Source organism: Cricetulus griseus, chromosome 8 (genome assembly GCF_003668045.3).
Source record: "Cricetulus griseus strain 17A/GY chromosome 8, alternate assembly CriGri-PICRH-1.0, whole genome shotgun sequence".
NCBI classification, from domain to species: domain Eukaryota; kingdom Metazoa; phylum Chordata; class Mammalia; order Rodentia; family Cricetidae; genus Cricetulus; species Cricetulus griseus.
In genome coordinates, this window is record NC_048601.1 from 78,427,683 (window position 1) to 78,441,906 (window position 14,224).

A 14,224-nucleotide genomic window follows, 5' to 3' on the forward strand; every position below is an offset into this window, starting at 1 on the left:
GACATCTGGTGGCCTCCATATGTCAGCACAGATTCATGTAACCACATCCACATGTATGCATGCATAGCAAACATAAACCACATATGCTAAATTTGCTAGCAATGAAAGCACACATCTGATCTGATGGCTAAGTCTTTAGTAACTTTCCAGATTACTAATGTCCAGCTGAGCTACATGTGCCGGCTGTTAGTGTGTTAGCTGCATTCAAAGGACATCCCTGCCTCCCAGGTTTGTAACTTTGGAAAACTGTAAATCTTTCAATAAGTTTTCTCAAATGTAAAGTGAGTTCATAGTGGTGCTAAGGAGCTTATGTTAGGATTGTTACTTAATATTGAAAAGGACCTCATCATACTATTTCTTTCACTCAATAAATCTTCCCGAATGTTAACAACTATCTTAGAAGACAGTGCTGTTTCTGTGTAAGTTAGGAATAACATATTAATCCATATTCAGGGTGTCAGTCATGGAAGCCAATAGGTAAGCCATGACTCATCTTCATAAACAATGGACTCCATGGACACAGGAGTTAATTTTTCTTGGTAGCCTCTAAGTTTTGAGAAGAGAAGTTAGCATACAAATGAAATTCCTAAATATACATATATGTGTATATACACACACATGCACATATACACACCCATGTAAGTGGAGGGATTTCAATACAGCCCATGTATTCTGAGCTCACCCCAGGCTTAGTCTCTACTCAGTGTAAGCACTTGAAGCATAATTGTCCTGCACTAACATGCAAATCTGTGACAAGCAATTGTGAAACATTGCTTATGATTGCATGACATCTCCATAACATACACAAGCATTTGTAAAACCTGACAAAGAAGATAATACAAGTGGTTACTGTATCAACACATACTTTTTAGATATGGTATTCAATATGTATTGTATTACTTTGGTACAGATATAAAGTCATCTGAAAATTACTGAAAAGACTTTGAAATTATCAATCAGAGTATTTAATTTCCATTAAAACAGTCACAACAGCTTTTAGTGATCTGGTGTAATCAGTGCATGAGATGAGCTCATTCATCAAAGCTGCAGATAAGAATCACCAGTGTTGACAGTGGCTACTGCTGATATTCTTTGTAACTTTTAAAACCAGTTAATATCCCATCTCCTTTTTAGTGATAACAAAAGGGAATGCCTGCATATATATTCTGATTCCAGGGAGAGATTCTGGGGAACAAGTTAATGTTGCACATGTATTTAAAGAAATGAGCTGACACATGCGTGGCTGTCCAGGCATATTCCAGTCCTGGCTTGACCTTCCTCCAGATGTACAAGGAATCAGAATTCAGGCAGTTGATACTAAGGAGCTACATAGAAAGGGACAATTCCCGCTTCCCATATTGACAATGCAAATAAAACACAGAGAAACAATGCCCAATTCTTTATATTGCATTTTTAGGAGCTCAATGAAGTGTGTTTCTTTAGAATTAAAATCTCTAATAAAGGAGGGGTTCCAGCGATTCTAAGAAACAAGTGCTTGGTATGATTAATTTAATATATCTCTGATACAATATATCAAAAGACTAAGAAACAAGATGTTACAACTAAGAGCATCTTTAGTGGCATGATCGTCAGTTAACCATAACCATAGCCATAATCAACTACCCTTTCTCAGCTGACATCATGGATGCACTGGGCTTCTTTGCTGGTCCTTTGGCAGGGAACTACATTGCATTTTGCTTGACCTTTCTTTCCAGCCTCACATGAAAATGAAGAATGCCCCCATTTCTTAGAAGCAGCTTTTCTATTTCATCTTTCCTCACTCTTTTCAGCCAGTTCAGAGTAGACCTTCACTACCTCAGGATACCACATTTGCTCTAGTATTTGTCAATTAAATCTCATCCTTCACATAAGATGGGGATAACCTTCCCTTTAATGCCAGCTTTGCTATCTTACTCATGAGCTCCAGAACCAACAATAGGCTTTTCTACCGCTTATGCCCTATTATACAAATTTCAATGTTCTTTTAGACATGAAATTTCCTTATTGTTTCTCAATCCATTGTGCTGTCATCCATTCTTTCCTGTGGTGTCTATTATTTTATTATGCATTATATATTTCCTTTCAATCTAACTGTTCTCAACTAATATTTTGGATATCAAGTCCAAGGCTCACCTTCTCTGGAGAGCTATTAATCATGTTCCCATTGCTTAATTCTATTTAGTATTCTCTTCAGTTCTTTTCACATCTCAACTACACAACTTAACACTAAATATGTAAGTGGAATTGGTATTCTATACGTAGATGTATGTGTCAATGCACATTATGCACATTTACTGAAATATCTATGCTGTTATTATTTCGTGTGAGTGGGTTTTGGATTTCCAACTAAGCTGCAAGTCTATTGTATTCTGTTTCACTGTGGTATGATTGATTTTCAGCTTGTTCCTCTTAGAATCCGTTCATCAATAAATGTCTTTTGATAGATTAATCATTATTTCAACCTTATTTTTTGCTTTTCAGTTACATGTGTTTTGTTTTTGTCTTATTTATGTAGAACGAGAAGGTATTAATGGGATATTAGATAATTGTAACTGTATACCCCTTACTTTTAGGGGAAATACATTGGACTGCTCCATTGAACCTGATTAGTGGCATATGAGTAAAGGAATGTGTGTTGTATTTAAGACAGAGGAGAGTCATGAAAGCAAGTGCTTGACATTCTCTTTTGCAACGAGAAGAGGCTAACCTACACTAGGATGCTTTGCCAACCGGGGCAATACAACTGGGAGCTGAACAGAAAATAGATCTTCAGGTGACTCACAGATCACAGCAGAAGGCAGCCCTCCTCATGGTTTAAGAACAGAAATGATTTACTCCTGTAAGTCATCAGTACTTTGCAGTTTGTTTTTGTCTCCAAAACAACTGACTAATACAGATTGTTAGAATATGTCTTCCTCGTTTTTCAGAGGAGAAAGGTCTAGCTTTTCTATAGTTACTAAATGGAAAAGCTTCGACATAAGTGATGAATGGGTGCTGTGTAGACCCTTGCTCTCTGAATTTACTCCCACTTTGCTATTTTTACAATTTGAAGAACCACATCTGAGATTTGTGCTTAGTGCTTGCTGTCTGAATCCAAGAGCTTTTCTGACCTTGCTCATTTTCTTCCAGCAAGTATCAATTAATAGAGGGTACAACTAATGTCACACAAACAATATCTCTACCTAGAAAATACTGGCCCTCTCTGAAGTCAGAATTTGTCTTGTAAATAAAATGAAATAGTGTGATTCTCTATGATAGAAATTATTAATCTAAAAATATCATCAAACTTCCTTTCTTAAACAATTTCCTGTCACAGAACATTCTGGTTTGAAGCTGAATGTATTATCTCTAAAAGCTTTATCTAGTGTTCCATGACAAACATCTCATATAAACTTTTATAGCAGATAGGGGCGTTTTAAAGGTTTTACCATTTCCTTCATAAAATTCTGATGAAAATATTCTAATTTGGTCCCAAAGTACATTTTGTGCTTTACTGGTCTTAGAAATAAGTTTAATTTTCTACAACTCTATGCTGTTCACTTCCTTAAATGTAGACTAGCCTGCTTAGCTTCCATCATAATTTGTAGTGCATCTACTCTATTTGGCACATAGATTTTGGAGAGTAAAAGAAGTTATATACAGCAATTATATAAGTTATATACATTCATCTTATCTACGGAGAAATAGGACATGTTTTAGACAAGAATCTTCTTGAAAGATAGCCATTTCTAGGAACTGCTTTCATACAATGCTTTTTATAAAGGAACGAAAAATGTGATGTACCAGACAGTGTAGCCAAGTACATTTTAAAAGTCTAAGTTCCCTCCTTTTTAATTTAGAACAGTCTTACCTTTGTGAAAAGACATCTCGGTATGGGCTGCCATGCTGCAGTGCGATGCCATACCCCCGGTCAGCAACAGTATTCCCAACAGTATAGAAGGAGCAGTCGGGGTCATTGATAGCCACATATTCCAATACAGCTGCGTCCCATACAAAAGCATAGTTTCCATATTTTACCTGTGAAAATAGAGGGGAAGGACAAATAGGACTTAAGGTTAAAAATTACATAGAATAATAAATATTACAATAATATATGCAAAAATTATAGGATATTTATGTGCATTTGAGTAAACTCTTATTTGTGTTTCTGTTACTATATAGCTGTTTACTTCTAGAAATGTGATGAAGGTAGAACTAGCAATGCTTCCAGGGAACATGGCTTATAATAAGAGGATCCTTGAGTTCCAGTTGTCATGTGTATTGGAAGAAGTCTAAAGGCATGTCTCTGAGCTTGCAGTGAGTCTTGCTATTTAGATTTTTGTTTGAGGAACTCTTAAAAATCTATGCTTCTAGAATTATTAAGAGATGCTGACCCTCTTAGGTTACTAGATGTCTAAACTAGGTAACTTCTTTACACTCAATAAGGCTTCCTCATGTCCTATGTGCTGAGGAATGTCATTCTGTGTATGTTTATCTTATTGGTTGTTGAATAAAGTACTGTTGGCCAATAGAAAAGCAAGATAGATGGGACTAGGAGTCAAGGAGGATTTGGGGAAATGTAGTAAAGATATCCAGGCAGGAAGTGACATAACAGGCAGCTTCAGCATTTAAGCAAGGACAAGAAGGAAGTCATTCTCTTTCTTTTCCTCTTTCTTCTGCTCTCTGCTCAGGAGCCGCCATGTGAACCCAGGAAGACAGGATACATTCTGCTGGCATCCTCCATAAGATAAGTCTTATGATTATGGTTGATAATTAAGACTGAGCTAGCAGATGAGAAATCCTAGTCATTGGCCAAGCAGCATTTGTACCTAATATAAATCTCTGTGTATTATTTGGGGGCCTAATACAGTGGGCAGAACTCAACCAGTACTCAGGAGGCTGGCAGAAAGCGCCCACGTGACAGCAGGGCTGGAGCAGCTTCAGCAGAAAGATTTATAATTCACATTAAGGAGAAATTACTAATACCACCCTATCTGCAAGCTTTACTTTGTCTTTTTTTGTCCCCCTGAGTCCATCTACAGGTTATGGAGCTCTTAAACATGGAGCTACAATAAATCCCTCTTGAATATTTCGTTAACATGTGTCAGAAAATTTTATCTTATGCATTATTGTTATGTCCTCTGTCCCAAAGAAGTCTTCTCCCAACGATGGTCATTGCAATGAAGAAAACAACTCTCCAACCTTCTTTATTAATACATGGAAACATAAATTCTAGTAGTGTCATCTAAGATATATTTTAGTGATTTATTTTACTCAGCAATACCTCATATGAGAGCCCATGATTATGGTTTAGGTCTGACATGTCTCCCCCAAAGGACCATGTGTAGAAGACTGAGGCTGCAGCTGGTGGTGTGGGTCAGAGGTGGATGGGTCATGAGGGCATGGAATTCATGAGTGTTCAGTTCAGTGACCGGCTCATAGCTGCATAGACTCTTGGGAGCTGAGCCTAATTCTTGCCAGCAGATTGTAGGCTTTGGAAGATATTCCTTATTCTTGGGCCCTTCCTCTTTGTGCCTGCCACACCTAAGGTGAAGCGCTCCCCTGCTCTCTGCATATTGATTTGTTACAATGCTCTCTGTCTTACCATACAGAGGGTAGAAATAACCGAGCCATGGAACCATGGCCTGAAACTTTTGATACTGTGATCCTTCTACTCTTAAGTTTTTTCTCAGGTATTAGGTCACAGTGATAAAAAGTAGCTAATGCAGAAATTTATCATGAAAGTGAGTATGAAGGGGCTGGAGAGAGGAACTTCTCTTCAACAGTATTGTTTCTCAACCTTCCTAATACTATGAGCCTTTAAAATAGTTCCTCATATTATGTTGACCCCAACCATAAAATTAATTTTGTTGCTGCTTTCAAACTGTAATTTTCTACTGTTTTGAATCATAAATGTCTATGTTTTCTGGTGGGCTTAGGCAATTTCTATGAAAGGGTCGTTCAAGCCCCCAAAGGGGTGATAACCCACAGGATGAGAGCCACTGTTCTAGAGGACCTGGGTTTGATTCCCACATGTTGCTTACAACCTTTTGTAATTCCAATTTAGGGGATATGACATCTGTTTCTGTCACCTCAGGGCACCAGACAAGCACATGGTGTACAGACATTCAGGCAAAATACTCATAAAATTTAAAAATTTGAAAAGGAATGAAATAAGCAATTATGCTATATATTTCAGTAAAATTTATCTGGAAATTATTATATACAATTATAAAATTCAGTGGATTCATATGACAAATAATTCTACCCCAAAGTTAGTTTATTTATATTAAAAGAAGAATGTAGCATTACTAAAATGAAAGGGGACATTGGAGATGGCACAATGACTAAACTGCTTACTCTGCAAGCAAAAGGATCAAAGAATCAGATCTCAGATAAATTCTGGGTATATGCATATATCCATATCCATATATATATATATATATATATATATATATATATATATATATATGTTTTCCTCAAGTTATTTGAGAACTTTGTGCAATTCAAAATTTCATGTTTTCTTTCTTTCTTTCTTTCTTTCTTTCTTTTTTCTTTCTTTCTTTCTGGAGCAAGGTCTCACTATGCAACTCTGGTTTTCATGGAATTTACTATGTATACTAGGCTGGCTTTGAACAAAGAGAAATCCACCTGACTCTGCCTCCTTGGTGTTGGGGATTAAAGGCATGACCTATCATGTATGGTACAATTCTAGATTTAAAAGGGACAGTTTAGGGCCTATATAGTTACCTGCCGTACCTTTACATTTTGCTTTTTCAGTAAAATGCTTCTCCTGAAAATTTAATGATTTAAAACTCTTGGCAGTTTCCCAGACTGCAACCATTACAACCACCAGGGAATTCTTGTAATAGACATGAAGATACAAGATCAAATCACAAATTTACTATATTGGAAGCTCAAAACCTGGGAGTATGCATTTCCACAACACTGACAGAGTATGCATGGCATTCTTTAGATGTTTCTGTTGCTACTGATGAAACATTAGTGTAAGGGACCATTTTCTACAGATAAAGTTTATAAAAAGTTACCAGGGAGAGAATCCTAGAGTGCTGATGTAGGAGAAACTGGAAATATTTGGCCAAGTTTCTCCTATATTGAATCTTATGTCTGCAGAATTATTTCATAGTTCTTTTTCTTTTTCTGAACCTTTGTACCAGACATCAAATGTCTGGTCTACTTCCAGATTCTTCTGTCTATGTCTGTAGTTTTTGAGATATATCTGTGACATTGAAACTTTCTCTAGGAACTTAATTTGACTATTCTCTTCTGTGCCAATAGCCACTATCCCTTTTAGTACCTCTTCTAGCTTCTTTAGAATGGTGCTCCATGGTTGGGTACATCCCTCTTTGCTAACTAGAAAAGGATTCTAGTGCTATTGGTACTACTTTGTGAGCTGTGGCACTGAACCTCAATGTTTGGCAACATTATCATTGCCATTACATATGTTATTTCTAGAAATTTAATGCTAGGAAGCTTTATGAGTGAAGTTTTAAAGAGAGCCATTAAGATGGTGTCACGATAGTCTGTAGCCACATCAACAAAACAATTTTAAAAATGTGAGTAGGTGGTGGATGTTTCAGAAAATTTCAACCAGCTTTTGTTCTTGAGGACATTTTGTATTAGCAGCTAAACTGAATGGCATTGATTTATTTATCAGTGTGGGGATTTATTCTGGGTCAAGCAAAGGGAAAAAGTGCTTTCTTGTCATATTTCCCTGACCACTTTGTTTTGCCCTTTGTTGTAACATAATTTGTGAGGAAGCCCACAAGATGATATCTACTGCTGATGTTCTCCATGTGTGGAGACCAAAGTAGAGATATTAAGATGCCGTGGTACACTATTAGAGAAAAGTAACCATGAGTCTCAGCCAGCTGTGAACTAGGATAATGACTGGGCTGCCAGCATATGCCCTTTTGTGAATAGTGACATGACTGTTTTCGGAGTAACCAACTACTTTCTAATTTGAACTAAGGCCTGCTCCATGAGATGGAACCCATTCTCAGAACTCTTATTGGGGCCAAGAGCTTGTGGGTCTTTGGCTCTAGAGGAGAATGGAATATTATTATTTTGTTAAGTGAACATAGTTTAAAACAGACTTTTAATGACTTATTGCTGCACCTATACAGCAGTGAATCTCTCACCCATTATCAGAGAAGCTTTTTCTTGAAGTAGTGGGCAATTGATACATACTACCCACCCCCAACAGACAAAAAGAGTTGCCATGCTCAGCCCATTGCAGCCATTTTTTCTGAGGAAACTTGGCTTTAGTGAAGACAATCTAAAAGCCAGAGAGAAGGATGCCTTCAAGAAAACAGTGTCCCCTGGACACAACAGAAGGGTTGAACTTATAAATTCACAGCAATTATGACAACATACACCAGACTTGCAGACGCTCAAACTGGACAAGGTCTTAGCATGGAGGCAGGAGGGTGGACACAAAATCCTACCACTTGCTGAAGAGCTCTTGGCATTTACTAGTCCACAAAAAGGAAAGTCATCTTTCTACAATAATCTGACTCCTGGTAGGTGATGGCAGTCCAGGGAAAGCACCACTTCTAAGAGTAATGTGAAAACTGGACTTGATGGGGAAGAACAAAGAAAATTCAAGGTTGGGTGGGCAGGGAGAATATAGGAGGAGTCATGAATGTGATAAACATGTTGTACAAAATTCTTGAATAAAAATGTGGGGAGGATCTCAGAGGAATTATCAGAATAGTTGCATGAAAAAATTTTTTTCAACAAAATAAAAATACTCCTGGATCCTCTTCAAAGATGCTGGGGTAGAGCATTTTAAGTATTGAAAAATGAAAGTGTGCTGATTTAGTAAGCCTGACTGTTTCTTTGTTACTTTATCTGATACCAATGGAGGCAAGAAGTACACAGTTTCACCTTATGTTGCCAATTACAATTGGGTGACCTAAGGAAAAAAAAACTACTTTAAAAAACCAAATCATATTTAAACCCAAACACAAACCAGCAAACCAACCACCAATAAAGTAAAAAAAATTAAACATTCAATAAATTCATTCTTTGTAAAGGGCTCTTCCTCAAACCAGATATAATAGAGAGGAATTGAGGCTTCTACAAGAGAGGTGAGTGAAGGAAAGACATCAAGAAAACATATAAAACAGTTAGAGATTACTTTTTTAAAATCTGATAACCACTTGTATAATAAGAGAAATACTACTATTCTTACAGTGTATTCATGAAGGATTAACCTTAACTACTCCATGATTGTTTCATAACTGCTTCATCTGATCATGCTTCCCATACAATGGTGATCAACTGTCAATAAATTATGGTGGAGACATCAGCAAACAAATCATCTGATCAGATAAATTTCTGCTAATGTTTTGTTCCTTCAGCAAATAAGCCTGAAGGATGAATGCAATTGAGAAGTAGACAGCAAACTTTACAAAAGATCTGTCAATGGATTTGCATCATCATTTACTGTTTTTGAAATATAAAATGTTTTTTTTGATATTGAAAAGCATTTTTTGCATGTAAATTCCTTTAGTGATATATTGGATTTTAGAAGGGGACTTTTTAATGTTTTAGAAAAAAAATTCATTGCATTTTTAGTGATTTCATGTGCAATGATGCACACACAAGAAATTTCATTCCTGGGAGTTTATATTCCCAACTTGTAATTTGAGTGCTACATAGCAAATGCTTGTATAAACTCATCTCAGCCTCCAGAAATGGACATGTTAATCTAAATATATATGTTCAGTGCTTCAGAATAATAAAAATTAGTTTATATAATGGGTCTTTCTGGTTAAAAGCATTCTTAAAGCAGGTATAGCCAAGTGTGGTACAGACCTTAACCAGTTAAAAGTTAATCTTTTTTCACTAGCTGATCTACAAGTGAGTTCCCTTTTTTAATTTAAATTTATTTATATACATACCAATCCCTGTTCCCCTCTCTCTCTCCCATCCCATCCCCCCGAACCCCATCCATTCCTCATAGCCAGTGAGGCCTTCAATGGGGGAATCATCAAAGTCTGTCACATCATTTTGGGCAGGGCCTAGGCCCTCCCCCATGTGTCTAGGCTGAGAGGGTATCCCTCTATGGGGAATGGGCTCCGATGTCCATTTGTACATAGGTAAAAAAACTGGAGAAACCATCTCTTGAAAAACAAAACAAACCATCTAACCCAACAATTCAGGTCTCCATGTTGAGCAATAGATGGCCCTTAAATAAACTTAGTGGAACATGATAATTAAGGGTTTCTCCTCCTCCTGATCCTCCTGTCAGGAGAGAATCTGTGTCATCATTGTCGAGAGCTCCTCCTCCTCTCTTCCAAAATTAACTCTGCTCTCCAACAGTTGAACCATGCACTGTTTTAACATTCAAGCATTTTCTTCTTTTTCATGTTTAGTCTCTTCCTCCCCCAACAGTGGTCCCTTTAGACTCAAAGATACTCCTATTGGGCTTCCTAAGAGCCATGAGTCAGAAAATTTTTTGTTTACAAGAATATAGAAAAAACAGATCTAAAGTGCTGTCCAAGTGGGCAAAATATGCTAGAGTTTCTTTTGGCTTTTCGTTTACTTTGTCTTTTTTTTTAGATTTGATTTAATGTCCCACCTTATGATAAAACCCATACTGACACTGCTTGGGTGACCTAGAGGAAAATAAAATTTGTTCTAAAAACCAAAAACAATTCCAAACCCAAACTTGCAAACAAAAAAATCAAAAATTAAACATTAAAGATTCTGTTGTTAGATCATTTGTGAAGGAGATAACAACCAAAGGATTCAACACAGATATCTTTAAACACATTCAGGGAGAGGAGGCATAAAAGTGAAGGAAAGACATCAAGAAAACATATAAAACATAGAGATTACTTTTTAAATAGACACACTGGAAATAACCATCTAGCATTTTGGAAACTCACTCACTATTCTTACAGGTATTCATGAAGGATTAACCTTAACTACTCAAATAACTGCTTTCTATCAGGAAATTTATGATCAACTGTCAATAAATTATTATGAACTCTCTCAGCATTGCCTGATTGATAGTAGTAGATAAATAAGCTGCTAAATCTAAAATTCCTTGGATGTCTGCATCATTGGATTTGAACCCAGTGAGAAGTCCAGTCTTGGAATTTCTTTAGTTTTTCCAGTTGATCTGATGCCTGGAATTTCTATCATCATTTAACTGTTTTTGACATACCTTCAAAATGTTCTTTTGGATGCTTCTTGAAAGGATCTTGTCAATGGAGATGAGAAGGGGACTTTTTAATCATCATTGTTCTTTTGTTTGCTTAACATTTATCTCATTTATTATGCATGTTTTTGAAATATCTTCAAAATGTTTTTTTGTGATAATTGCCTTAAAGTTGCATTTTTTGCATGTAAATTCCTTTAGGTGATATATTGGTGTTACTTGATAGAGAAGGGGACTTTTTAATGAATTTTTAGTTTTCCTCTTAAAATGTTTGCTTAAATAATCATTTATTTCTATATATTATCTTGGGCATTTCATGTGCACATGCCCATGCACAACATGGAAAAAGTCGAAAGCTCATTATGGGGCTGGAGCTATAGACGATTCCATTGGGTTCCCAACTTGTAATTTGACTGGAGAAATGCTCTCTTGAAATACAAAACAAACTCATCTAACCCAACAAACTATCAGGTCTCCATGTTGATATGTTAGATGGCCAACTTAAATAAACTTAGTGGAATTTTTATCTCATAAGTTTCTGTGGGTATACAAAGCATCCTCCTAAGAGCAGGCCCCATAGCCAGGCAGTGGGGTACAGACCTTTAATCCCAGACTTGGAAGGCAGAGTTAGACTCCTCTTGGTTTGACCTAGTCTTCTACAGGTGAGTTTTTGGTAGGAACAAAAATGAATAAATGTAAAGCACATTAAAATGCAAACACAAACAATAATTATAATTGACCTCTTAGGGGAAAATTGCTTAGTATTAGGTTAGAACTTAGAGAACAAGGACGATTAATCAGGAGGAGTTTGGTTTAACATAAAACAAAAACAGCAACTTATGAGGGAAACTATTATTTGTTTCTTTTTTTTCCAGCAATATACTAATTATAAACCTCCGGAGACTGTGATCTAAAAAAAGCATCTATGCTTAATAGAGTAAAATAAATGTTAAAAGGAGAGGGCAAGAGAGTGGGAAAAAGGGAGGAGTGGGTGCCTGGAAGAGTGGAAGAAACAGAGAGAGACAGTAAGCAGTGGGGCGAGAGGCTTAGAAGCTGGAGGGGACTATATTCCTTGCAAGTTCAGGAATAACCTTCATGGGAAAGGAAGCAGTGAGATTGGGCAATAGTATATGGGGGTCTACTGACACCAGGAGTCTAGAGTCAGGCTGTGTGGGCCGGAAATGGGAAACCTATCTGACCTCTTATTGGATGGTTTTAGTGTAAATGAGTTTCTTTCCACACCTGATGAGAGTTCCTTCTTCAGACAGTTGTCCTGCAGGGTGTTTGAGAGCATATACAGAGCAAGCGAGGGCTCACTGTGTGTTAAGTCAATTCAATATGTTTTAGTCCTTCCTGTGGGTATTATTAAGGAATTGGCAGGCATCCCATTGAGCTAGAGACAGTGAACAGAGAGATGCAAGAGAGATGACTCTGTAGTTGAAATAGCAAAAATAGCATATTCAATGGATGGAAATTTAAGAAAATAATCATCACATCATGAAACACAGCTGTGGCTACAAAATGTACCAACTCTCACAGGACTGAAATCTGTCTTTAAAATAAGCACCCCGAAAGAATTTCCACCAAGCTAGAGAGAAATATTAGAATGCAAAAGAAATGGAAAGAACTGAATGAGCCCACGCTAACAAATTTGAGAGGCAAAAGAGGATAGTCAGTGAAGAATGTCTTGGGAGTTCTGGGCTGCATGATAGCAAGATTCACTGGAGTGACTGCTCTGATAAGGAAAATGAACACTGGAGAAGGACGAGAGGGAAGTACAGGGGGTTTCCTGGCAGGAAAGAGAAATCACAAGTGAACATTAAAATTCATTCTCCTGGCAAGTCAGGCAAAGTGATATTGCACAGAAATTTAAAATGCATTGACTCCAGATGCATGCATGGAGACCCTGTAGAAGGCACTGGGCAAGGCATTCAGTCTCCCTGTCAACGAGATCTTCAAGTGTTCATTGTGAGGTTTTGAAGCTAGAGATTCTAGATGCAAATATATCGAAAAACCACAAACAGGAGCATGTTGTTTACTTCTTCAGTAGAAGCTTGCCAAGGCACACAAACTAGTTTGTATACAAAGAAAGCCCCATGACAGTAGATGTTTAATTTGCTAAAAATCATTTACATTTGAGAAGCCTTACCCGCCTATTCATTGCTGTTTATTTAATTAATGTAGTTGAGAAGACACTGTTTACCTAAAGAAAGCTACCAATTTTTTTTGGATCATGTTTCCACTTCAGAATTCTGTGCTAAAAGTGTAGTTATTTCTGTACTATAATACATCTACTTACTGTTTACTGATATTATTCTTTTAAATTTTTCTTTATACCCCAAAGCAATATATTTCTTATCAAACCAGACAGTTGAACATCGAGCCAAAATACTATCAAGCCAAACACATTAAATACTAAGTCTGAAATAGTATTTTTTTAGATTAAATACACCAGCCATAAACCAGATCAATATTAAATCAATGATGTTGCATGCAGAACATCTTTATAAATGTCCATAAGATATATTAAATTTAATTTATTTGGAACTAATATTTGAGAATGAGACAGATCACTTTTGGATAGTAATATCAAATCTGACACATGTTAAACAAAACCCTGAGCACCACTGAATACCACAAAACAATGTAGCTTTTAATAAAATCTGTTTCTTTCAATTCTTTTTTCTTTTTAGTGTTGGAGATTAAGCCCAGAGCTTCATGCCTATTAGACAAGCATACCATTACTGAGTTACAGTGTTCATCCTGTGCTTCATTTATGTTAGGCAAGCACATTATTACTGAGACACACTGTTGGTACTGAGCTTCAAGTATTCTAGGCAAGCACACCATCACTGAGCTACACTGTTAGTCTAGAGCTTCATGCATGCTAGGGAATCACATTATTACCGAGTTTGAGCTACGTTCTTGCCCCTGACCTCATTTTTAAAAACTTAGAAGCAGTAATTTATAATGAGATTGAATGGTTCAAATAACTATAAGATCCCCATTAAAAGAAAGACTGGGATATTGCATATAGTATATGTATGAAAT

At 36.7% G+C, this 14,224-nt stretch overlaps 1 protein-coding gene across 3 annotated transcripts in view; it reads right to left on the reverse strand.

Moving 5' to 3' along the window:
- The window catches only part of Grid2 (glutamate ionotropic receptor delta type subunit 2), a 1,393,268-nt gene that overhangs the window by 168,034 nt on the left and 1,211,010 nt on the right, over window positions 1-14,224 (reverse strand). For all 3 annotated transcript variants that reach the window (XM_035448865.1, XM_035448866.1, XM_035448864.1), the window contains one exon: window positions 3,851-4,017. In XM_035448865.1, coding sequence (XP_035304756.1) covers window positions 3,851-4,017 — 167 coding nt within the window. The remainder of the gene's footprint in view (window positions 1-3,850; window positions 4,018-14,224) is intronic.